This window comes from Talpa europaea (genome assembly GCF_964194135.1).
Source record: "Talpa europaea genome assembly, chromosome: 1".
In the NCBI taxonomy this organism is placed as follows: Eukaryota; Metazoa; Chordata; class Mammalia; order Eulipotyphla; family Talpidae; genus Talpa; species Talpa europaea.
Window position 1 is genome coordinate 91,529,745 of NC_140073.1, and position 26,625 is coordinate 91,556,369.

The 26,625-nt window shown below is 42.6% G+C and overlaps 1 protein-coding gene across 1 annotated transcript in view; it reads left to right on the forward strand.

Annotated features, from left to right (window-relative positions):
• Positions 1-26,625, forward strand: part of KIF5C (kinesin family member 5C) — a gene marked incomplete at both ends in the record, with an annotated part of 143,296 nt that overhangs the window by 40,320 nt on the left and 76,351 nt on the right. Inside the window, 2 exons of the mRNA XM_084254976.1 lie at positions 14,737-14,827; positions 21,682-21,755. Of these exons, the coding sequence (XP_084111102.1) occupies positions 14,737-14,827; positions 21,682-21,755 (165 nt within the window). The remainder of the gene's footprint in view (positions 1-14,736; positions 14,828-21,681; positions 21,756-26,625) is intronic.

Below are 26,625 nucleotides of genomic sequence, written 5' to 3' on the forward strand. Positions count from 1 at the left end.
GTTTTGAGGACACTGCAGGTTCTCAAGGGGACTTAGCTGTGATGATCAGTGGCCATGGAATCCTATAAGAAAGCAGCTGAGTGAGGGCAAAAATAAGATAGCATGAGGTGGAGGATGAGAACAGAGAGATGAGAGAAGATTTACCTTCAACTAGTTTGGCAATAGAAGAGGCAGAGGGTGGACAGCAGTTTGGGGGAAGGTGAAGAAACAATAACAGGAAGAAAACAAAAGTGAAACTTAGGTCAAAAAGACTGTATAAAGAATCTCTAAAGAGGGAATTATGCAAAGAATACTTGAAATGAAAATTAATAAACACTGGGTCCCCTTCTTAATGGAGAAGGCACAAACAAGCAGCCCTTTATTTTTTTATTTCATTATTTATTTTATTTTTAATTTTTTAAAATTTTATATAATTTTTACATCATTTTTCATTTTTGCACAATGTATGCATTTTCATCTTAGTTATAGTCCCTGTACAATTCCCACCCCCCTTGTTTTGATCCTACCCCCCCTTCCCCGCCAGTGTGTCTCTGGTTTATAGTTGCTTGTTGCTTGTTGATTTTGATTTTTACTTTATTCCTGCTATGAGTGAGACCATCCAGTATTTTTCTTTTTCTTTCTGGCTTATTTCGCTGAGCATGATCCCTTCCAGCTCCATCCATGTTGCTGCAAATTGCATGAGTTTATCTTTTTTGATTGCTGAGTAATATTCCATAGTGTATATGTACCATATCTTCTTGATCCAGTCATCTATTTTTGGGCATTTGGGTTGTTTCCATAGCTTAGCTATTGTAAATTGTGCTGCTATAGACATAGGGGTGCAGGTGCCCTTTTGAATTAATGTTTCTATGTCCTTTGGGTAAATACCTAGGAGTGGAATTGCTGGGTCATGTGGAAGCTCTATGTTTAGTAGGTCAAGAAATCTCCACACAGCTCTCCATAGTGGTTGGACCAGTTTGCACTCCCACCAACAGTGCAGAAGAGTTACTTTTTCTCCACACCCTCGCCAACATTTGTTGCTGCTAGTTTTTTTTAATATGTGCCATTCTCACTGGTGTAAGATGGTATCTCATGGTAGTTTTGATTTGCATTTCCCTGATTACAAGTGATGTTGAACCTTTTTTCATATGCCTGTTGGCCGTTCAAGCAGCCTTTTAAATAACTGAATGTAAGTATTTATTTAGCCATTATTACCTTAGATAGTTGAACAAAAACTTTGAAATAATAGGTTTAAACAGTTACCTGCTGGTTGTGAAGGAGATGGCATTTGCCTTTGGTGCCTTCCCCCTGTTTCCCTGATTTTACTTGCTTGCTCTGGGGAACTAACTCCCTCCTCCTCCCCTTCACTGTCTAAATGAACAATTGGTTTGCCTCAGTTCTATTAACTAATGAATCTGATAAACTAATTGCTACTCCTGGCAGGAGACTGGAGTGCTATTTCCAATAGCAGAGAGCCTTCTGGAACTGCAGTCTATTGTTGTCTAGTCCAGTAATTGCTCATTTGGTAGAACTTCAAGTCGAGGAGGAAGGGCAAGGGGAAGCAGAAGGAAATGCTGGAAGATGTCGCTCTTCAAATCCCACCTTCCTGTGGACACCCAGCACTTCCAGTACCAGCAACACTCAGAAATATGGTACCCCATCCTCCATGTGAAATGAAAAAAATCTTTAAAAAGATATAAAACTTTGTGTTAGCTATAATTAAAGCAGCTTTTTAAGATTTTCTGATTTACACCAAATCTTTTTTTTTTAAGATTTATTTATTTATACAATAACTGGGGTATAGGTCAGAGGCGTGGGAGGATGAGAGGATTCACCAGAGACAGAGTGGGAAGCAGAACAGGCAGACAGACCAAAGACACTGCTGGGGGGAGCAGCAGGCGAGGCAGGTCAGGTCTGCCACACCATGTGGGTTTCTCCCTGGCCAGCTGGGAATCGAACCCGCGCTGCAGAGGCTTCAGGCAGCTTCACAGCGCTGCGCTCAACCTGCTGTGCCACCGGGGAGGCCCTGATTTACACCAAATCTTAAATAACATTCTTTGGTGTGCCCCAGGTACTTTATCTGCCAGTTGAGTAATTCACCTCTCTCTGTGGGTCACTCTTCTCCTGGTTGAGGACAGAGTCTTACTGGACTGGGATGCGGAGACTGACTTAACACGAATCCTAGCCCATCCAGACTAGACTTAGCTGCGTGGGGAGGACAGACCCATATAGAGCTTGTAAGGAGCAACTCTCACTAATGCATATCACTTGTGGGGTGGGAGGGATGATCACTCTGAATTGAACCACTGCGCTAGTTTTGGGTAATGTAATTATTCTGCTTTATGGAACAGTTTTCCACAGTTTGTGGAAGTTATTTTATTGACAGTATGTAGCAGCAGGCATTGCACTCTGGGCTATACTGCATCATCTTTAAAGTCAAATACGGAGTTCGTGCGGAGCCTGCAGGAAGAAATGTCTCTGTGGCAGCCACAGCCACTTGGCAGGACTCTGAGGAAAATCTCCAGAGCATGCTGCCCTGTCAGCATGGTTAAAGGAACGTCCTTGTACACCTACTTCCTACAGACCTGCTGGGAGGAACACAAGAGGAAGCACCCGACTCTTCTCTGTACTTTGCCGGATTCCCCTAAAATGTTCCAAGAAATGGAAGTCCATGTCTGCTTAGGAAAAGTCAAAGTTTGAAGATATGGCAAAAAAGTGACAAAGCTAGTGATGTCAGGGAGATGAAAATTATGTTCTCCCCAAAGATGATGAGAAAGGAGAAAAAAAAGATCTCAGTGCTTGTCATAGGGCCTCCATCTGTCTGCCCTCTTTCTGTTTGGCTCTGAACATCGCCCAGAGATCAAAGGTGAACATCCTGGCCTATCCATTGGGGATACTGCAAAGAAATTGGGTGAAATGTGGTCTGAACAGTCATCCAAGGGTAAACTACTCTGTGATCAGAAAGTGGTTAAGCAGGAAAGAAGGGCCCTTGTGGGCCAGCAGGCTGAAAGAAGAGCGAACCAGAGGAGAAGGAGGAGGGTGAGAGTTGGCAGCTCTCCTGTCATGATGTCTGTGGAGTGAGTGTGCTCAGGCAATTATTGTATTTTACTAAAATGTGAATTCAAGTGGAGCTCAATATTAGCTTCAGCATAAAAACTATAGATTTTTGTATAGCTGATAAGATTTTTTGTATACTTTTTTTTTAAATGATGCAGCTTGTGGCTTTTTGAGGGTCTACTACAAGCAGTTAGATTTTAAAGCTTCTGATGTTGAATGTTTCTAAATGTTTATTGGTTTCTTTAATTTTTTTTTAGATTTTTTTATTCATACAAGAACTGGAGTGTAGGCCAGAGGTATGGGGGTGGTGGTGAGAGGATTCACCAGAGACCGTGGTAAGCAGAACAGGAGGATCTACTGAAATACAGTGCTGAGGGGAGCAGCGGGTGAGACAGGAGAGGCTGCTGCACCATGTGCTGCTCCAGGGTTGGGGATCAAACTCATGCTGCGGTGGCTGGCTATAGCTTCATAGTGCTGAGACTTAACCTCTTGCATCACCAGGGAGGCCTGGTTTCTTTAATTTCTTGACTTGAGTATGGTAGCACAGAAACTTGTATCAACAGCAAATGTTGGTATTTTTAGCATGTTAAACTTTGCTTTTTTTAAAAAAAATTGTAATGAAATTATTTAAAAAAAAGACAAATGCAAGGAATTCTTAGAAAATCTATAGTTGGGGCTTAAATATGTTCTTGGAGGAACAATGAAAGGATACAATGACAAGATGCAATATCTGTTCTGGGTAGAAGGCTTGGCTGGGAACAGAAATTCTGCATCCTGTCTCAGCTCAGATTGTCGTCTTCCACATGGCATGGGGAGTTTCCTTCACTGCCAGACAGGAAAACGAATGTGCCTGCCCTCCCTTGAAATCTTGAGGAACAATTGGAGACGAGGAACCTGAACATACCATAAAAGCAACATTGCGGTCCAATACATGTGATAATTATATCAGCAATTTCTGAAGAGTAAAAAAAAAAAAAAAGTAGCATATTCTATTTGTTCATGTTTATCAGAAACTTCTGTACCTACCATACCTAGTTTAGTGAAGGTCTGGGAAAGAAGGTTCATATTTCATTTTTTTAACAAAAAGGAAGAAACTTTCCATGTGTCACCATGTGGCTTCCATATTGGAGGTGCCACTGTGAGTCCTGGCATATCTGGGAGAGGTTTGCAGACCGGCAGTTAACAGGATCGCACCGGCTGTTCCAGGAAGTTGCTACAAGGACGATGTGCCCCAGAGATAAGACTCAGTTGGCTTTGCTATCTTCCACTTGGCAAAATAAATCCTACATTCTACCTTCAGTGAAACAGCTTTTCACCTCTTCTCCAGGGAGGAAGATTTGATTTTTTTTCAGACTTGACTTGGCAGAAAAGCAGATCTGCTGAAATAACCATTGCAGCAATTTTATTCATTTATGTAAAACATCCAGCTCACTTCTCTTTAAAGTACCTTCTCACGTGCTGTATGTGGTCAAGATAGAAACCATTGGCATGGGGAAGAATCCCAGAATGTGGTGCTCCTTGTTAATAGGTTAGAGCCAGAAAGATCCATTATTTCACTTTACAGAGGCCCAGAAAATGTAGGTGCATTGTTTAAGTATGTGTGGTATGTGTGGGGTGAGGTCCTGAACTACAACCAGTCCCCCTTGTTCTAGGTTCTGCTGATACCCTGTGTCTTGGCAGATTAGGGTTCAGAACAGTTAAAGGGTGAAGACTGGGGGGAGTGCATTGTATTCTGATAATGGAATGAAAATCATGTATCAATAAGAACTTTGCTTTTTTGCAACACTGTGTACCTCGGCATCCCATACCTGGCGGTGACTTTTAGCTCTTTCCCATCACTGTCACATCCTCCCCCAGGTTCAGCAATCTGGAAATGGAGCCTCACAAGGAGACCTTCAGGTCAAGTGGGCTGATTTCTCCACTTCGGCTCCATGTTCTCCTCTCCACGCCACTGCCCCCTCTATGCTGGAGTGACTCTGTGATGACATTAATTTCTTTAACAGAAATAATACTTCTGGCTTCAGCAGTCTGCCTGTTAGCCGGGCAATCATTCTGAATTTCTTCATTATCACTTGGGCAGTTTGCCTTTCCAGAGTGTTTTTTTGTAGCTGTCTTGGAGCTTGACAGTGCTTGTGTGTCCACACGGCAGGGCTTTTGGCAGAAAGGAGAGAATTCCAGCCTGGTTTCCTGCAGGAAGAAGGCTTACAAGACTCATTCTTGTGTGTTGCCTTTGTTCATTCTTGAGATTTGAAGTGGTTGGCATTACCTTGGCAACTCCACTGGAAGCCAGTTGCTGCTTTGTGGACTTTGGTTTTGTTGCAGCCTCTCCTGGGAGCCACTCTGGCTTTGGCCAGAACTGGCACCAGCTACCTTTCTTGGAGCACAGAGCCAGTGTGGGGAGGGGGTGGGGAAGCCTGGGGCCAGCTCTGGCTTAGCATTCCTGTTCCCAATCACAGAGCGATCCCAGAATAGAAGGGGGTGGTGGAGAGGAGACCATGGGGCCATAGTGGAGGGCTCAGTAGATCAGGAAAATCAGGCCACTTAACCTGAGGGTCTCCTTCTGAGGCTCCATTTACCCATTGGTAGACCTGGGGAGGATGTAACCGTGATGACAGGTATGGGATGCTTTGTCCCAAGGTTCATAGCAAGTTTTTTTTTTTTTTTTTTTTCCTGCTCTGGGAGTTTGTAGGCCAGATCCAGATAAATGTAAAGGTAAGTGAGGGGCTAAATAGTAGTCAAGGGAATCAGAAAGGGACAGAGAAACTCTATGGCTGCTAAAATTCTGGAGGTGGGCGATGATCAGCAACAAGTAACACTGGAGAAATGTAGTGATGCACAGAGTATGGAGTCCCTCTCTCCCTCCTTAACCCCGACACCTTTTCTTGGTGTCCTGGCACTTGATGCTCATCTGGTAGGCATTAGCCATCATCACTAGCAGAAATTTACTGAGCCTCTACTCTGTACTGTGCATAAGGCCCACTACTAGACCAGGGCCTTCAGGAGCCTATAATGCTCCTCTGCCTAATTAGAAAGTAGAAAACCTCTGGGTAGATGTGGCCCAGTGGAAACAACATTTGCTAGCACCTTTTTATGAAGAGGCATCTCAAGAGAATGTCCCAAATTCATAGCTTGTTTGAATTTTAACAACAATTTCAATTTCCGCTCACCTGCTTGTCGGACAACCACCAAATGTTGATGGCTCCATATTTGACAGCAATTCAATGAATCTAAACTCTTTTAGGACCTTTTGAATGAAAGAGTAAAATGTCTCAGATTTTGCCTTACTTTGGGTTTTCCCAGAAGCAGACACTAAGAATTCCATTACAGGTTTCTTTGGGACATGAGTCCAGGAAATGCTGATGAGGAATGGAGAAGTAGAAGGGACGTGACGACTACAATGTAAGGTGTGTCATCACACAAGCTACCACCATGGGCAGTGACAGTTTCATCTCAGTGGAGAGTTCTAGGAGCCATTTTGGGATACCTGCCTCAGAGGTACCCCCTCTACCTCATTAGGGTGAGGGAGCAACAGTGTTTATAACAATTCCTATTATCATTGGTTGAAGGCCACTGAGTTGGTGCTGAGAAGGTCCTTGTCACCTGCTGTAGGTGACAGAGGCTCCAGCAGTCAAGAAAGCCCTTGGGCAAAGTGATGCAGGTGCTGGAGGACAGGACAGCCCATGTGAGAATAAGGGCATGGACATGATGAAGACCGAGAGAATATTGTCAGGGCCCTCGAAGTCTCTGCTTCAGGTTTGCAGTTGGCATCATCACAGAAGTTTCTGGAAGGTTCCAAAGCAGTGTTGAGCCTATGAGTACCTTCCCAGACATGGTTCCTCACCTTTCCTAAATAGGCTCTATGACTGTACATTGAAATTTTATTTTGAAAGGTGTAGAGTTTGGCTTAGGAACAGATTGCTTTTGCCTGAATCCTTGGAAATTAAATGAACTCCATGTTCTGTGGAGCTGACTCACTCACTAGTCACACACCCGGGGACCTGGAGATGCCCCTCAGGTTCAATTCTATGGATAGTATAAGGACATCAGCAAGTCAAGTCTCTGAGCTTGTGATTGTCACTTATTATTATCCCTTCCTTTAAAGGGTCACTGTTCAATAAGTTTGGTGTCTTATAAGCCTAGTATAATGTACTGCAAATTTTATATGATAGAAAAATACTGATCCTATCTTGAGTAGTTTCTATGACACCATGCACTGTGAGCTTATCTAATCCTCACAGGAGACCTGAATTGTGGGAATTATTAGTTCCATTTTATATCTGAGGATACTTTAGTTTCAAAGAGATGGGAATTAAGCCCAGGTTTATATGAATTCATTCAAATAAATTCCTATTGGCTGCTGTCCTATTGGCTGCACAGGAACCCTATCATAATTTCCTCCCTTCTTTGTCAACTGTTCTCTTCCTTAAAGTATGTTGTGTGTATAATTCATGGTTCACATAAGCTGACTCTCATGGTTCTCTCATTCTGGGCCACTACAAATATTAAGATAACCATAACAACAATGTATTATAATACCCGAACTATCTCTGTAGACCTAATATACGTTGATATAAATTTTATAAATGTTAATTTAAAAAACTTCTCCTGAGATGCAAAACAAATCATATAGAAAACTGCAAACCTGCTAGGATTGCTATAAGAAAGAAAATAGAAAACCATGTTGGCAAGGATGTAGAGCAATTAGCATCCTCATGCACTGCTGGTGAGAATATAAAATGGTATAGTCACGGGAAAATAATTTATCAGTTACTCAAAAAGCTAAACAGAGTTACTATATGATCCAGAAATTCCACTCCTAGATACATACTCCAATAAATGAAAATATGTCCACATAAAAATTCATACATGAATGTTCATACCAAAAGTAGAAACAACTCAAATATCCATCAACTGATGGTTACATATGATAAATCCATATGGTGGAATATTATTCAGTCATGAAAGTGAATGAAATACTTATTCATGCTACAACATGGATGAACATGAAAACATCCTATTAAGAGACTGATTACAAAAGCTACATGTATGATTCCATTTATATAAAATGTCCAGATGAAAATCTTTAAAGAAAGAAATTAGTCTAGTAGTTGCTTTGGGCTTGAAATTGGGAGGATGGGAAGTTACTGTTTATGTACATAATTTATTTCTGGAATAATAAAAAAATTCTGGAACTTGACAGTGCTTGTGATTACACAACCTTGTGAGTTTTCTGACAATCACTGAATTCTACACTTTTATTAAAGAAATGAATTTTGTGGTATGTGAATTATAGTTCAGTGTATAAGACAAGACAGTCCTTTCTCTGGCAGACTGTTTGTGTGGATAAAAAATGAGTATCAACATTCCAAGGACTTCCCAGCTTTTTCAGTTAATGTTTTAGAAACATTCTTTCAGGTTGTTACCAAAGCCCTTCACTGTCTATGAGTTTATTTATCTTTTTTAATTTCTTCTTGTGCAAACTAACATAATGCTTTACTGATGTCTTAACCTTGGACATCTTTAGAGTCCTTCAAGAAAAGACAAATCCATACACATTTTAGGAAGGAATCACACCTGTCTTTCTCTTATTCTCTCAGGTAAGAGAAAAGAGATCCTGACATTGAATACTTACCCCCCCAAAGTGAAATAAAGCTGCAAAGTAGAGAGAGACAGGTCCGCGGCTTTGGGGCTGTCTCATTTTTTAGGACCATGTGAGGTCTGATCCTTAAAGGAGGCAGATTTTAAAGCAGTACCAGGACACAACTTTCTATCTAACTGAGTTGTGAACAGGTTTGCTGTTGCCTGTTAGAACTTATGGAGACATGTGCACTGAGAGGAGCTTGGACTGACTGACTCTGAAGTTCATGTTCATAATAACTCAGAGGGTGTGATTCCAAGTCTCCTGCTGTATTACTTAAAGTCTTTATAGCAGCAACTCTTTGTTTATTTAACTAATCAATAGTCTGTTTGGAAATAATTTAGAATTGATTGGAAGGAAAGTGGAAGAGAAAAGAACCTGAGGGGTATACTTGTTTCATTTATGTTCTGAGAGGGCAAGTGATTTTTTTTTTTTTTTTTTTTTTTTTTTTAGAGGCATGTTTTTTTTATTTATTTATTTGTTTGTTTGTTTTGTTTATACATGCACTGGGTACAGTCAGAAGCACGGGAGGGTGAGAGAATTCACCACAGCCAGAGCGGGGAGCAGAGCAGGCAGAAGGACCGAAGTACACTGCTGAGGGGAGCAGCGGGCGGCAGGAAGAGGTCTGCGCGCCATGCGGGACCCTCCTCCGGTGGCCGGGGAGCAGCCAGGGATCGAACCGGCGCCGCAGAGGCCGCGAGCAGCTTCGCAACCCAGCGCTCAACCGCTGCGCCACCGGGGAGGCCCAGGGCAAGTGATTTTTAAAGAGAAACTTTAGAAAAGTTGATAGGGAGCCAGGAGGTCTCGACCCTATAGGTCTGCTACCTACCAGTTGTCTGGGTGACTTTTTTTCAAGTAATCAACCCCTTCTGATCTCAAGTTTTGGGGTGTGTGTGTGGTGGGTTTTTTTTTTTTTTTTGGTAAAAACTGTGTTGGATTGGGGTGAACTTGAAGGAACTTTTGGCTCTGAAAAATTCTGTAAGTTTTATTAAATGACTTCAACTTTTCATAGCAAGCCCTCCATCCTAGCCTCTGATCAGCCTTCGTTGATTCTGTTGAAGACTTGCCATATGCCTGCCCACATTTTCCTTGATGGTTTTGCCCTTCCCAGATTGCAAGTCATTCTTTCCTCAGTGGTTTCATGTCAGCCTGACCTTCATAGCTTATTGACTGCTGTAGGCAGTAAGGGGTCTCTGTCTTTGGTTACCTCATTAAACTCTTTGCTCTAGTCTTTCATATTAGTGTTAGTGTCTGCTGTTTTATATGTCTCCTGCTTTTCCACTAAGGAAAACAGCATAAACCACTTAGGAAAACAGCATGGAGTAAAGGAAGATCACTTGAAATTAGATCCTTAAAGTGAGAGAGATGATAATGTGACTGGGCCTCAGTTTTCCAGTTTGTGAAATGGGGGGAGGGGTTACTATGAGAGTTAAATGAGATAAAACAAAGCACTTGGGCCTCCTCAGTGGCGCAGTGGTTGAGCTCTGGGATGCAGCCTCTGCAGCGCCGGTTCGATCCCACATGGCGCACGAACCTCTCCTGCCGCCCGCTGCTCCCCTCAGCAGTGTATTTCGTTGGTCTGCCTGTTCTGTTCCCTGCTCTGGCTCTGGTGAATTCTCTCACCCTCCCTCGCTTCTGACTGTACCCAGTGCTTGTATAAATAAATAAATAAAATCTTAAAAAAAAAAACCCAAAAAAACAAAGCACTTGGATCATAGTGGCTGATGATGATGATGGTGGACAGTGGTGAGAAGGTGGTCAGCATAAGCTGAAAGAACTCTTTGTCTTTTGGACTTTCAGTAACGAAGTCACATAAATACACATGACAGAGAGTTAGTTAATGATTGCTCTTATCATCGATTCTCTTCCTATACCCCTCAGCATCTGAAGAAAATTCCATAGAGTGAGTTTAAATATTGCTATGAGGATTAGTCTTTTTTTCTTAGTAACCAAAGAAGAAAATCTTTCAAATCATTGCCAGTTTTTGATCACAACTTTTGGTTGGTCTTAGAGATTTTATTACTTTACTTTTTGATTATCTCTTCATGGTGATAATTTCATTTTCCTTAACATCCCTGCTGATGCCCATCCTCTAAACCTTTAAGTAGGTCTTTTGCTTTCCTCTCTCTCCCAGAGTAATATTCCTCCCATGCTGGAGAACAGTTGTTGGGTAACAGGTCAAATGTATTAATAGGCAGGCCATATGGTTCATAGACACTTTGCTCTCAACAACTTGATAGAAATTCTGCTGGTTTGAATTTTTTTTTTAATTTAACTGTAAAAATGTAAGCACCATCTGCTGTTATTTTTTTGTAGGTGATCCTGGTAAGTTATTTAGTTACGCTGCTCCAAAGCAATTAGCACTGCTCAACATGGCTTCCAGGGCAAAGCTGGGTTATTTCACTTTCATTTGTGTGTGGAGTGTATGTGTCCCATCGAGATCCCCTTTATAACTCGCAGATACGGATTCATCCATATGCACTTAGGTCTTGGGCTCCTATTGTAATGGTTAAGTGGTTTAATTGTAATGGTCCCTTTGAATGGTTGAGAATAGTTCACATAGTCATCATTATGGAGCAAACCTAATAGGGTGATGTGATGGAGGAATGGAGAAAGGGAAATCAGAAGGCTATCACTGCTGTCCAGAAGAGAAATGATGGAGGCTTGGTTTAAGGATGTATGCATAGATGACGTGAAGGCATAGAATTTGGGTATGAAAACTACAGTCCATTATGAATGGTTATGGTCTGCATAACTGGCTGTTTGGTGGTTTGGTTCTTACTCCAATATAGAAGGCTTGGTAGTGCTTTTTGGCTGGTTAAGTTTTGAGACGGCAAATGGATCTCCAAGTGGAAAACTCTAGCAGGTAATAAATATGTGAATCTGGAGCCCATATGGAGGTGAAGGCTGAAATGTTCAAATAAACTACCTGAAGGTCAAGAGTGTTGATGGAGAAGACACTGAGGTCAGTGACCAAGACATAACTTCATTTAGAAGTCTAGAAGCAACAGCAGCAAAGGATGCTGATAGAGAGCAGCCAGAGAGATCAGAGAGAACCACATGCCTGGAAAGGAAGGTGTCCTCATCATTTAGTTTCAAGTGTTAGTACACAGTGTCCATGTTGAAATGTAATTCCAAAAGTTTATTCCATAGCTGCAAATTTAGTAACAACTATCGCAAGCTGGGCCCTGTGCCTGCCTAGGCCTCAGATACTCAGCCACAGTGGCATCACAAACAGGGAGACTTTTGTCTCCTTGGAGGCCGTGGGAGACTGCTCTTGACCAAGTGTCAGTCAGGACTTGTGAGACTCTCATACCGTACCAATGCAGCAAAGAAATGAGTTTGTTGTTGTTTTATTGGCAGTCGTATGCACAACTGGCACGGCTATGTCACTAGTCAGTTCTTTGAAAATAACCATACCTAAATACTAATTCTAAATTCTAAGGCTTTCAGGTTCATCTAAAATAAACCTATAACCAACGCAGTGCATGAAAGGATACATAAAAATGCTTATATTTTTAACTACTAATGTGTTAATCATGACAAGGTAGGTCTCATAACAAATCATTTTCTAAATTTTATCTTTTCTTGAAGGCAGCTTCTATTTGGGAGTTAACTTCAGGTTATAGAAAATTGTTGTATTATCTGTCATTTGACAGATGAGATCATTTAAATGAGTAGTGATTTAAATGAGTAGTGATTTCCTGCTACTTCTCTTAAAGCGAGGATACATGCAATATACTCCAACAGACATTTTAAATCAAAAGGCAAAATTTGGAGATCTTACCTTTTATGTACTATCCAAACAGGTCATTTTTTTCTAGTGTACTAAGTACATTTTCTCTGAAAACCAAAGCAGATCATATTGTAAACAAGATGGCTTATTTTGCTAATTATCATCAAGTTTGTAAAAATAGTGGATTTTTAAAAATCAAGCAAAGCTCATTTTCTTTCCAGAAGGTCCAATAGATGACGAATACTTAGGAAAATTCTGTAAATGTTTATTCTTACCTTTTACCCTACTGACATTTCAGTTGAATTTTACAAATAGATGAAGCTAATAAGGATGAAGTGGGTGGCCTGGTAGTTGGCAATAGATTGTGGCGAGGAATATTCTCTTGGTTATTCAATCAAACATTTGGTTCACTAATTGAAGGAGACTTACTGGGAATGAAATTTCAAAAGATAACCCCTTTCTGTCATTTTAACAGAATGACTCTGCTTTTGCTGCTTTTTATTTATTTATTTTTTTAAAAGATTATTTATTCATAGAAGAACTGGGGTACAGGCCAGAGGTTTGGGGGGGTGAGAGGATTTACCAGAGACAGAGTGGGGAGCAGAACAGGCAGACTGAAATACAATGCTGAGGGGAGCAGTGGGCGAGACAGGAGAGGTCTGCTGCACCATGTGGGTAGCTCCCTGGCAGGGGATTGAACTCTTGCTGCAGTGGCTGCGGATAGCTTCATAGGTTGCATCTTAACCCCTTGCACCACCAGAGAGGCCCTTTGCTGCTTTTTATAAAAACAAAATGTTATGGTACCTAAAAATCCTCCATTCTTTGCTATGACCAAATTGGAGGTAGTTCATTTACCTGACTGACTCAAACCTATTTTCAGAAGCTACAGCTCAGACCTACTGCATAGGACCTTATATATGTGCAGCTCCAGTGTGGTCATATGTGATAAATAATAAGCCAGTCTGACAGCTGTGTACACACTTTTGTGTGAACATTATAGGATGTAACAAACCTTGTCCTTGGGTCCCTCATGAGTAGTTCTATCTTTTTGAGTTGTCAGACTGTCCTTGGGTGTTTCCTGGTGTCCAGAACCACCAGGAGGAGGTACAGGGTCCTGGGGAAGGAGATGTGAACTCTCCTCATTACTTCCTTCTCTTCTGTCCTCCCCTCTGTCACTCAGGGGAAAGGAAGATCAAGGGCCACTTGGGTGGATGGGGTTATGGGAAGGGGCAGGGAGAAGACCACCTCCCCCATCCTTGGGTGGTTTTGGTAGAGGCTCTTCCAGGGAAGAGGCTGTGTCTGTCTTACCCTCCACCTTCCCCAGGACTCAGTGCCGTCCCTAGCACATGATGCCAAATTAACTCCTTGCTGAGCACTGAGCGTGTGGGCTCCTGTAGCACTGTGACAGAACATCTCTTCTTGGACGGCTACCTCCTTGCATCACACCCAGGCCAGCATTAACCAAATCCCAGAACCTATGCTTGGGAAATCACTTGATTGACAATACAAGAGGGTCTCCTTTGTCTCAAAGCCTTGACCCAGTTAAGGCACCACTTTGCATGGAAGAAATCACTAGATTTTTTTTTGCAACAAAAAGTAATAATACCTTGCTAATAAGAGCAGCTCTGTAAATCTGATCATGTCACCTTCCTATTGAATGAAATCTAAGCACAGTATCTCAGCTAACAGCACTCTCCAAGAACTGGCTCCAGCTTCCCCTTCCCACTTCCTCTTGTACCATCCCCTGAAATGTTCTCTGCTCCTTATGTACCTCAGTCTTTCTGACCCTGCAAAGACCCAGAGGTACTTGTTCACTGGGGCTTTCTTTGCACTTTCTTTCATCCTTTTTGTCCCATTATTTCATACCTAGGTATTTTGCATTGTCCTGTGTGTTTGCTTTCTTGCTTATTAGCTGTGTCATACTTGATTAAATGCTTTATAGGTACAGGAGTGTTTTCTGATGAGGTTAACATCTATCCTAGTGCCTGTCTCAGTGTAAGCTCTCAGTAAGTAAATGTTTGTTCAAATGAAAGAATGGACTGTCTACCCATCTTCTGTCAGGAAAGGTGTTTCAAGTTAAAAAAAAAAACAAACAAACACATACTTTCTTTGTTCTCCCAGATTCTTAACATGCAATGTACATACACAAATGCATGTGTGTGGCCAGGCTGTAAAAATTACCTGGTCTTGGAAAGAATCTGCCTCAAAGAACAGGATTGTTGATTTAGTGCCAGTAGTGGTCTAACTACTAATATTAGTGCTTTTTGTTCCTAAACTTCTAATGTGTTTCCTCCACCCTTTTCTTTCTTTTGTCTTTCTTTTTTAGCAAGGGAAGCCATATGTCTTTGACAGAGTGCTGCCTCCCAGCACGACCCAAGAGCAGGTTTACAATGCGTGTGCAAAGCAAATTGTCAAAGGTAAGTGCTATTTCTTTATTTCCTCCTGAGTCTTTCAGAGTAATTGAAAACGTTAAGTGATATTTGCAACGTAGGAATCAATGTGCCTTGACTATAAGCAGAGGCCTGCTAATTGGAAATGCTGAATTATAGTTCGCGCTCTGCCCCTGATTTGCTATGATGCCAAACAAGTTATTTAACCTCTCTATACCTCCTTTCCAAGATTTCTTTATTTCTTTTGCCACCATTTTGGCAGAGCTATTCTGTCACCTTGAAGCTTAAAAGCAAGGCAAGCTATGGCTCCATTGTTTCTGTAGTGGTTTTAAAATACTGCTGCAGGTACAGGAACTACTTTTTCCTTTGAAGGAGAAAAATACATATTCCCAGTGCTCCACTTGTGTATTTTTGGGTGATGTGTGTTGTGCATCTGTCTCTTCACAAAGAAACCATATATGTGGAAAATTCTTGGGTATCAAGGAATTTTCTACCACATCATTAAATCACGTTACCTTGTTATTATTAAGTGGCTCTTGTTATGTAGACTTCCTTAATCATCCTTTCATCTAACCCACTTTCAAACCATCCCACTCAAATTCCGACATTTGTTTCTCCGTATAGGTAGCCTGAAGCCTAAATTGTGCCTTAGAGATCCGTCCTGGATCTCTGGACTGGCCTTGGCCCTGCAGGATTTGTGTCAAAATAACAGCAGGGAGATGAAACAATTTACACGATGCTCTACCCTGCCCTTTCAAATCAGGGGCAGGGTAGAGCTTGCCTTGGGGGGGTGCACGCCATCTGGACAGACCTGAGGGGCAGCGCAAGCTACTTTGCTTTTCATCATCAAATCCTTGACTCCAAATTTGAATGCCGTGGCATTGTCCTTTTAAATGTCTTGATGCTGCCACCTCTATAGGCAGCTCTGGATTTAAAGAGAAAAAAGAGAAAACAAAACCAAAAATTAAAAAACCCAAAACAAAACCCAAAAACACCTTACCATGTTAGATCTGCTGGTTTTTAAAAGCTGAGCTGACTAACCTATTTGAAATTCATGAAAATCAGCCCAGGGTACATCTGTTAGATTAATTCTGACCCTGGACACCTGCGTGGGAGACTCCCGTCAGCATCTGATGTTCCTTGCTGAGATGTATGGTTATTCACATTCTGGTTGCAGACATCAATTAATTTTGAAGGTCTTCGCAGTAAGATTATTATAGAAAACTGAAGAGAGAAAAATGCCTGAATTTGAGCTGTTTTTGAATTAATGACATGCTTCCTGTGGCAATTGTATTCTCTCTACTTCTGTCCTTTTGCTTCTCTATCTAAATGTTTTCCTCCCTGTTTGGCATGTGCAGTTCTAATTTGCTCGTGGTCAACCCCATTCCCTCTTTTGTTATCAGACTCCTTCATATTTTTATTAAAGTAAGATTAATCACACATGAGGCAGGATTTCCTTTTTTTCCTCTCCCCCTTCATTAACAGAACTAAATAGTATTTGCCACATGCTGGGCTAAGCATGAAAGCCATTTAAATACATCCTACCCTCTCTGAGTTGATGTTGTAATTAGAGATGGATGCACTCCATTTTTAAAAATCCTGTGATTAGCAAGCAATAATAATAATCTTTGAATCTTTATTCACTAGAAAGTATGGGTCTCTTTCAGTGCTTGGGTTTTTCTGCGGTGTGGAATGTCAGAAATAGGCAGTAGCTGGGCAGATCTCATGAAGATGTGACCTAGTCGTGGATAAATTGAGACCTACTATGTGATGAGCCACAAAGAAAAGCATTGAGAATATAATTAGGCTCTGCAACAATAAACACACATCTTCCAGGCACCATAAATGTAATATGAGCTTACTCATTTTGTAACAATAGAGAGTACTTCATTTTCCCTTGCAAGTAAATTATTAGGGTATGGTGAAGATCTGACTTAACTCTTTAAAATATTCACTGAATATTCACTGAAGCTACATGAGAGGAAATGGCCCTATTGATTCGGTGTCAGTAAATGTAGACTGATAAAAGAACACCCTGGAATAGGCACCACGTGTAGCTGAGATATCTAGTATGAGAAGCCTTATTTTAATCAGGAAAGGGAGGTGGTGCTCCAGGGGCCGTTTTTTCTAGAGGCCAAGGACTGAATCGTAAATTTGAAGATCAGTGAAGAACCTGTGATTCACGGGATTGTGGTGCTCTGGTGAGCTTTCTTTTCAAGACGTATGTTTTTTGAGATCAGGAAGACTCCTTTTAAATGGATGCCTTTATTCTCTCTGTGTTTTCCATTCCCTTCAATTTCATTGGCTTGAAAAAATTTACAAATACTTTATTCTAGAGTCCTAGCATCTCCCATACCCTCACATTTGGTGTGTGTTTTTCAAAATATCTGAAAGACTATGTAGAATTCTCCATTTCTTCTAGAAGAGGTTATAGTCTCAGCATGGTAAACAGGAAGGCTCCTGTAGACATCCTAGGAATTAAAAACCATGGTGACAGGTGGCTTCTGCTGAAGTATTAGTAACTGTGTCCCCATCTGTAGAAGCCAGTCTGGGCATTTGCCTTCCAGATTAACTAGATATAGACTCTCCAGTGCTTGAGAAAGTGGTTTGATGTTTTCTAGTTCTTATTTCTTTAAAATTCTCACATATGGTTGCTTCTATCATTTTTTCTTTTATGCAAGTATATTAAGTATTTACCAGGAGTTAAGCACTGCTAGGGACTGGTGTCATCAAAATCTGTGAGACTCTGCAAGAAGCTTTGAGTTGAGGGAGAGAGGCAGGTGACCCGGTAATTACCAAGTAATACACATGGGCTTTCTGTGCTTAAGGCAGGCCTGTGCAATGCTATGGGGGCACAGGAAAAAAGTCACTGGATACTGATCTTGATGGGTGGGGAGAGGAAACAGGTTTCTTGGGAAGGCTGGGTCCTGCTGACTGTAGAATATAGCAGGACTCTACAAGCAGAAGCAAAAGCATAAAGATGGTATGTTTGGGCAACTTGCAGTGGTACAGGGTGCTCGGGGACAGTCTTCAAGTTAGGCAGCATCAGTGTTTGATGGAAATTGATGGGATTAATTCTGCAAGCAATGTGAGCCCACTGAAGAGTTTTAAACTTTGGATACTATTAGATATACTTTATTATTATGTTTTATATGATTTTTAAGACAAAAACGTTTACTTAGCTGCTATTATCTGACAGGTATCCTCTACACACTTTACATTTATGTTATTATGTTTTAAATCTTAACTTGATGAAGTATGAGCTTTATTCCCATATATTACAAAGGAATTTGATGTGAAGTAACTTAGCCAGGTCCGTTAATGGATAGTGAGGCTGAAACCCAAGTCTGAGTTTGTCTGACTGAATTTTCCTGCTTCCATTTGTCTGTAGTGTGCCATCTCTCACCTGGGCATGCACGGTAGCTGCCCTTTAGACTGCCTGGGCCCAGCATTCTGGTATTTAGCAGAACTGTCTCTATATTCTCTAGACATGGTCTATTGAACAGTTTGGTCAGCTGGCAAGAGCCTTAAGATTCCAAGCCAGGAATGACTAACAGCCACCATCTCACCTGGAGAGTTGGTAGGAGGTGCAGCAGCCTCCTTCGGAACAGTGACGTGTAGGTCTGATTACATCCCCCCAATTCTTACCTGACAATGGAACTAACTCTTCTGTTCTGGTAGGACCTAGATGCAGAACTAGCAAAATCCAGGACAAAACACTTAACTTCTGGCTTCTGAAGTCCGCAACCAGACAAGGAGTGTTCTCACTAAATGTCTCCTCATCTCCCCCTCTTGGAAGATGAGAAGTCTCTTCCCACTTGCTGTGGAGTCTGCCATTGGGTTTGCTTGGCAGCTGGATGGCTGTGTGCTGTGTGTGTGGGGTGCTGCTGACGGCGTGGTTGAGCTGAGATCACATCACTCCAGGCCCTGTCACAAAGAGAGGTTCTGTCTGACTGTGCCTCTTCCCTGCTGCATGGCTGGCATGCACATATAGTCATTTTGTTACGGCAGAGACTGTGAAACAAATGCTTTCCTCCAGCCCAGGAACTGTCATTTACCATGATGAAAGTGCCTTTTTGTGGGCTGTTTCTGTTGGAGTCGGGCGGGGAGGCCGTGTGTCTGCGCCGTGCTGAGTGCAGTCCTGTTGTCACTTCTTTCCTTGGCTTCTTGAGTCCTGCCCTTGTCATCTCAGAGGCCCAACCTCAGGATTCACAGATTGTACTTGGGTCTCCTCCTTCCCTTTTTCCTCTACCGTAATCAAATGTAGGCTAATAAACAAAAGAAGAAAATTGGGAACACTGGGTTCCAAGAGCTTTTCTTTTCTCTTAAAATTACTTTCTAATCATAATTGCATCATGGACAGAGGGTGGCATCAGCTCTGTTTACCCCGAGCAGGAGAGAGGGTTCTCCAACAGTGTTTTAATTATAATGTGATTAAATGCTTTAAACACCAAAGAGAATTTATTTGAGTAGGGTTTTATCTATTCTCTCTCTTTTTTTTTAAAGTAGTTGTATTCAATGTTGAAATGGCAGCCATAAATAATCAGGGATTCTTCTAGTACAGCCCCCTGATCCGCTGTCTGCCTCACCCAGTCCTTTGAGCCCCCAGGATAAGCAGTGGCCAGGCAGGAGTTACTTGGATTGTGTGTCCTGCTTCGTGAGAGAGAGTGCAGGGGGATGGAGTGGACTTGGGACCGTGTAAAGCATCCTAATTCAGAGACTCTGACCCACTGCTTCCTGGGTGAGGGAGAAGCTTGTGCGGGTTTTCTCCTGTCAGCTGGACTCCAGCTCTGAGCTGAGTTCCTTTCAGGCGTGTCGGGTTGCTCAGAGCCACCTCCTGGGGCATGTGCACATTACAAGGAGCAGATGTTGCTGGGCCCTTGGGGTCCTTACCCCTGTTTTAGTTCATGGGCTCTGGTCTCAGCATGCTTCTTGTGCTGGGGCTGAAGGCGAGGAAACCCTTGCAGTTTGAGGGGAGATGTTTAATCCAATAAATAGAAGCTTTAGTGCTGTGATTGTGGCCAGGATTTTGGCTATGACTATAGAATATCAAAAGTGCCACGGGAGGTGGGAGCCTGCTTTCTGTCGGTCCCTCAGGGCACATACCGCGTTCACAATCATGTCAAGGCACTCCGCTCTGGCCACCATTTCAGGCTCGACGAGTCTTTTCTTCAACCAAGTTGGCATTTTCATGAACGCTGAGGCCTGAACCTCCAACCCCTAGAACCATCTTCAAGTTTCTGCTTCCCTTGTTGCCTGGGAAACCATTACCAGAAGTCTGATATGTGTGAACATTCTCTCTCTCTCAATATAGCTTGACGAAATCTCTTGAGGGCTGCTGGGATTAAAAAAAAATCCTGTCACTTAGCTTTTCTTTTTTTAGCTTCCTAAAGGAAAATCCCACTTTCTTTTCTGATCCTGACTTATACTCTAGCAGCCTCAGATCAGTAGGATGTATATTAAAAATTTGTTTACAAAATGCAACAAAACAGCAAAAACTAACCAGCATCAGAAAATTTAGGGACCAAATCAAAGAAACATCAGGGCCTGAAATAGATGGAGCAGGTTTTCTGACTTGGACATCTCAGTGTGGGGTCCCTCTCCCAACCCCACATTTTTACAGGAATGAAGATTTCCACTCTGTATGCAGAGATGGTGGGTCAAGGGTATTAATTACGTATTATTCCCCTTTTGGTGATAGTTCTGTGGATGAAGGAGGGTTCTGGGAAAGCAGAAGGGAAACGAGTGCTAAATATATTTTAATTACTTTTGCTGCTTGAAAGAATTCCCCCAGATAATCTTCAGCAAAGAGCAGCCTCCATCCATAAGTCACCCATCCTCCCTGTGTGAAGTGGGAGAGGGGTGTACACTGTATGCCCATTGTGCAGTTGAAAGAAATCCTGATGCTGACGGGCCTAGGGCGTCTTGCTAGTACAATCACTGAAAAAAAAAAAAAAAAAAAACAGGCATTAACTTTGAGTCAAGGTTTCACCGGTTCCTGGGCTGATTGTGGTGGCACAGTATATAGACTGGAGCCCTGTCCACCCTACCCTCACTGGACCCCCATCTGCAGGGGCCTAGTGTGAACATCACTGGAGACCACCTCCATGAGGTCCCCTGGCCAGCGTTTCAAAGGACCCAAGTCAGGGCCTCCCCGGTGGCGCAGTGGTTGAGCGCTGGTTTGCGAAGCTGCCCGCGACCTCTGCGGCGCTGGTTCGATCCCTGGCTGCTCCCCGGCCACCTGAGGAGAGTCCCACATGGCGCGCAGACCTCTCCTGCCGCCCGCTGCTCCCCTCAGCAGTATACTTCGGTCCTTCTGCCTGCTCTGCTCCCCGCTCTGGCTCTGGTGAATTCTCTCACCCTCTCGCGCTTCTGACTGTACCCAGTGCATGTATAAACAAAAACAAACAAACAAATAAATAAATAAAACATGCCTCTAAAAAAAAAAAAAGGACCCAAGTCAGAGCTTTGGGAGAGGAAGTCTTTACTATTGCTCCCAGCAGACTGATGGACTGATGCTATCCTCTCCCTTCCCTTTCCCCTTTTGATTTCAAGAGATTAACTTATAGAAGGAAACTCAAGTACTTTTTTTTAACTAAAAAAAAGTATGCTGTTCTTAATTTTCATGTTACAGGGAGAAAATGCATTGCCTTCTTCATTAATATTTTCTGTAGGATTGTGAGTCCATTTCTATTTGTGGACCCGTGGAGGCCCTCATGTCTGCTTTTATCTCACCATTCTACTTAAAATGCAAATGGGGTTGAAATATGTCATTTGTGTGAAAAATGAGATGAACCATTTGGAAATGTAATTTTAAAATATGCAACCAATGCTAGTACATGATCAAAGTAATGAGTTCATTTTTTTCTGCTTCCTTGAAGATGTCCTTGAAGGCTATAATGGGACGATTTTTGCATATGGACAGACTTCATCAGGAAAAACGCACACCATGGAGGTAAGATTGCGGCGAGTGTGTCAGTTTTCGCGATGAACTGATCTGCTGCCGCCAGTGACACTTGGTGCATGTGGCCTTTTTACTGGTGATAGAGGTGGTTAAGGGGTTATGTTTGGCCAATTTTGGCATCCTTGGGGAGTTTTAAAATAGAGGCGAGTAATAGAATCTTGGGAGTTCCATATTAAAAAAAAAGCCTTGTTGATAGCACTATCCAAATAAATTTCAGCTGAAAAATTGGCATGGGTGGCAAGAAGATGGGGAGGGAGCACATTGGGCTATGGTAGAGGACTTTGGGTGCTTTGGTGGTGGGAGGGCTATGGTGAGTACACCTACGCTTCCGATGTAACAACTATGTAAACCAATGGTATTTCAGAACAAAATTTACTAAAAAAATGAATTTGGGGGATTATTAATAAAGAGAAAATAAAATAAAAACTACATTGAGATGCAATTTTTCATATTTGTCTGTTTGGCAGACCCAGTCCACTCCATGTATATACCCTGAACAAATATGAACCTATATTCCACACCTTCCCTCATTAACCTGCACATCTGTCCCCTGTGGGCACTTGAGGGTGTCACCCCAGCTCAGATTGTTGGCTGTGGAGCTCTGTGCTCCAGGCTGTCTTCCAGATAAAGCCACTCTGCCGACTGAATTGACCTCCTTTACCTATTCTTTTCCTGCCTTTTAAATCATGGATGCCTATATGGCCTGCAAGACTGGCTAATTCTGTCAGGTGAGCTCACCTGACAGGTGAGGAGAGGTGTAAGGTTGGTTATTACAAGAAACTGCACAGAGGATGGTTGGGGAATTCAGCTGATAAATAGCAGAGGAAGACAAATCCTTGATCCCTTGAATTTAGTGTTTTCATTGATGGTGCCTCCTGGGACTATGCTTGTGATGGCAGCTACAGACTCACTTTAACTTATGAATCATTCCTATTGAAGAAGAGATTTCAAAGGCACAAGGCTAAAATCCTCAGGGCTCTGATGTTCTGCTCACACTGATTTCAAGTGTGGGGTGCCACTCTGGGGGGTCTCATTTCTGTTGTGTTGACTCACTCATTTTGTTGGAGACAAAGTGGTTCAGAGACTGCACAGATGAAAGGAAGTGCCAGGTTTGTTTGCCACCTCTTCTAGACCAAAGGACTATTCCCCTGACACCTGAGTGTTATTGGCCCCTCTTGCTTGCATCTCACATCCTACTGCATTCACCTTGGAAACTGCCACAGGAGTCCCCACACTCCTGCTCCCGCCACTCACCTGCCTATCTCTTTTTTAAAAGAAACATATGTATACAAGAGCTGGGGTGTAGGCCAGAGATGGCAGGGGTGGAGGGCGAGTGGGGAGGGATGTGAGAGGATTCACCAGACAGAATGGGCGACAAAACAAGCGGATTGACTGAAATACACTGCTGGGTGGAGCAGTGGGCAAGACAGAAGAGATCTGCTGCACCATGTGGGTCCGCACCTCCCTGGCCGGGGATCGAACCCAAGCTGCAGTGGCTGCAGGGTAGCTTCATAGTGCTGACGCTTAACCCCTTGCACCACCAGGGAGGCCCCTCACCTGCCTTTCTTACTGGGCCCTAGATCCTTAACCTTCTAGGTGCTAGAAAAGTTGCAATTACACATTTACTGTGTCCCAACCACTCCACCAGCCATGGATAAAAACCCCTTCAGGGGTTATAAGGGATAGACAGTATCCCATGAGGGTTTCTGTCAGTCTCTAGGTCTTTGGAAAATTATCAAACAATATATACAATAAGAACAAAAATAGCAGTATTTGAAATTCTCCAAAATCTAAGTGAATCCTTACAAGAGTGACCTTTTTAGCATTGAGATTAATTCATCTTTGAGAATTACACGGTATCAGCTAATCATCCGGTGTTTAAATTGTGAACCATCAAATGAGAGGCCTGTTCCTAGAGTAAAATCTTTGTGTTTGGTGAATGGGTGGGTGTAAGGAGATGGCAAAGAGGTGTGCCAACTTGTGAAAATTAAACTTGGAGGCGTTTTGTTCAATGAGATCATCTGGAGCCCCTCTGCCTCACCAGGTACCCTCCACAATGCCCATAGCAGTACTTCTACCCAGGGGACTCATTGATTGTAATGAGTATTTCCTTATTGTGACTTTTGAAGATTGTGCACTTAGAGATGTGGGTGCAGGAAGAGCTTTCCCTGGGGTGCTCCCCCCTACTTAATATGGTCTTTCTGTAGGGTATTTATAGATTGCAGAAAAGGTAGGGGATATTTTAGAGGAAATCAGAGGAAAGGCAGAACCCCAAGCTGAAGTTATAGAGACTGTAGGAGACCAAGAAATACAGGACCCTGGAATGCAATTAAATTTAAAAAACCCTGTGGAGCTTACACCCTCTAAAGGGAGGATTTTATGTATTCGGAATTACACATTGTGATTTTCAAAGGCTTTTAGAAGGGGATGTTAACTCTGAATGGACAGAGCTGTCACATTTTAAAGCTGTTTTTCATTTTAATCCTCCATTTTTGGTCTGACATCCAGTGGTGATTCCATTACCTTCTATTGAGGGGAACAAACAGATAAGCCTACCTAAAATTGGAAAGATTAGCTTTTGAAGATGGAGCATTTAAGGCAGATTTTCAGTGAAAATATGAAACACTCAACAGTGTTGATGCTAAGCCTGGCAGGACATGGTTGCAACTGGGCCCAGGGATCGTGTGGACATTGCTCACGGGCCTGGCTAGAGGACGGAAGCTGGGGGAGCTGGCCATTGCGCAGTGAGTGAAGCTGGGCTGGGCTTGCCCAAGCCCTTCCCCTCACTTTGTGGGCCATTTCAGCAAATTCATGCAAATAGACAGGGAGAGAGAGATGCATGTTTTTCCTTCTGCCCAAAGGGACACCTGGGCACCATCTGAAGTGTGCAAGCTCCCCATCCTCTAAACCTTCTCCCCTCACCAGCCAAACCAGTGAAGCCTTTTTAATGCATTGGTGCTCCTGTGAGCTGACAGGTCATCTGCTTTCCCATCAGGAGACTGTACTGCTTAGGAGGTAGGAGGAGGCAGCTGTGGCTACAAGAAAGGGTATTCAGTGATCAGTGGCCCGGTCTGGTTTCTTTCATATGCACTCCTAGAAGTCCACATTCACAGGCAGGAAAGTTTCTGAAGAGCATTGTATGGGATGCAAAGATAAAAGAAGCAAGATGATGAAGTGGTGCACCTTTTTGCTACTTAAGTCCATTCTCATCCTCCAGCCAACTAGACTTGTCCTTATTCTCTAAATGGGCATTGTTCTTTCCCAGTTCCTGTGCCTTTGTTACTCTGCTTTCATCTTCTCTGCCTGCATCCTCTTTGTTCAGCTTAATCTTACTCATCCCTCAAGATTTGGTGTCCCTCTAGGAAGCCATCCCATGTTAGAAGGGATTTTTCGGTTCTCTGAATTTGTGACTTTACTTCTTTTCATTGCCTGAGGGGACTGTGTATTGTGTATATGTATATGTGTATTTCATTTGCAAAGGTGAGCAACATAGCAGTGAAGACCTTCATACACACTCATACACACTTACCTCCCGTCCCCCACCACACCCTCATCAGAAGAATCAACATACACAACACATGTTGTACTCATCCATACCACACCACACATCCATAGCATACACCCCACATTACACATCGCAGTACCACACATATCCATATCACGCACCCTATGCCATGCACATCAACACAGACACCGCACACAACACCTTCCACACCAGACCCATCAATACTATACACATCCATGTAACAGACATGCCACACACACACAAACACATATACATGCATATGCACACATTGATAGTTTTGCAAGCTTAATTTACTGAGCATAAACACCCTAACACTGTTGAGCCTGTGAGCTAGATCAAGCACGTAGCCCCTAATCCTGTGATAGATTTAGCTTTCACTTTTGTTACCATGGGTATGGGGGTGTGATTTTCCCTTCCCCAAATGAACATTTGCTTGCTCTCATACGAGGTAGTTGGGGTAGTTGCTTTCAGGAAACAAAGCAGGGAGTGTCTAGATTCTCCCCTAGTTATGCCTTGGTTCCTCTCCTAACAAAAGCAGACAAAGGTGGTCAGTACTTATGGATGCCATCAATCAATTGGAAGATAGATCTGCTGAAATGAAAGCATCTAAGGAAACAGATTAAAGTCAATTTTAATGATTTTGGATTATCAGTCATTCTTTGGCCCTGGGCTACTGAGGAAGCAAAAGGATTGTGATGAATTATTAAAGAGTGCTGGGCCTCCCTAGTGGCACAGGGGTTAAATCTCAGCTCTATCCCCCTGAGGCATGAGGTCCATCCTGCAGACCTCTCCTTCTCACCTGCTGCAGCAGTGTATTTCAGCAGATCTGCCTATTCTGCTCCCCATTCTGTCTCTTGTGAATCCTCGCACTCCTCCCCCACCCACCTCTGACCTACACCCCAGCTTTTGTATGCATACATAAATAAATCTTAAAAAAAAAAAGAGCTCTGCAGAGGTGGATGGGGAACAGAGTGGATTGAATTATCCAGTGGTGTCACCACACTTGACTGGACAGAGATCTGTTTTCACTGGATATCATTTCTGCCAGCAATTTCCACAATCCAGAGCCCATGGACCACAGTGTTTGAGTTGTTGCATGTTTATGTTGGTCCATGAGAAGTAAAGTTACTAATATTTGAGACTCAGTCTCAGTCATTTTGGTGCTATATGTTAACGATCTGAGCTGCTTAGTGAAAACCTGTTATGAACTGAATAACAGAATATTAATTTACTGTGACTAAGCACATTGCATATACCATTTAATTTATATTCTACAACAACTCTATGCAGTAGATAAGATACTAAATGTCATAGGCAGTGGGCAAAATGCATATG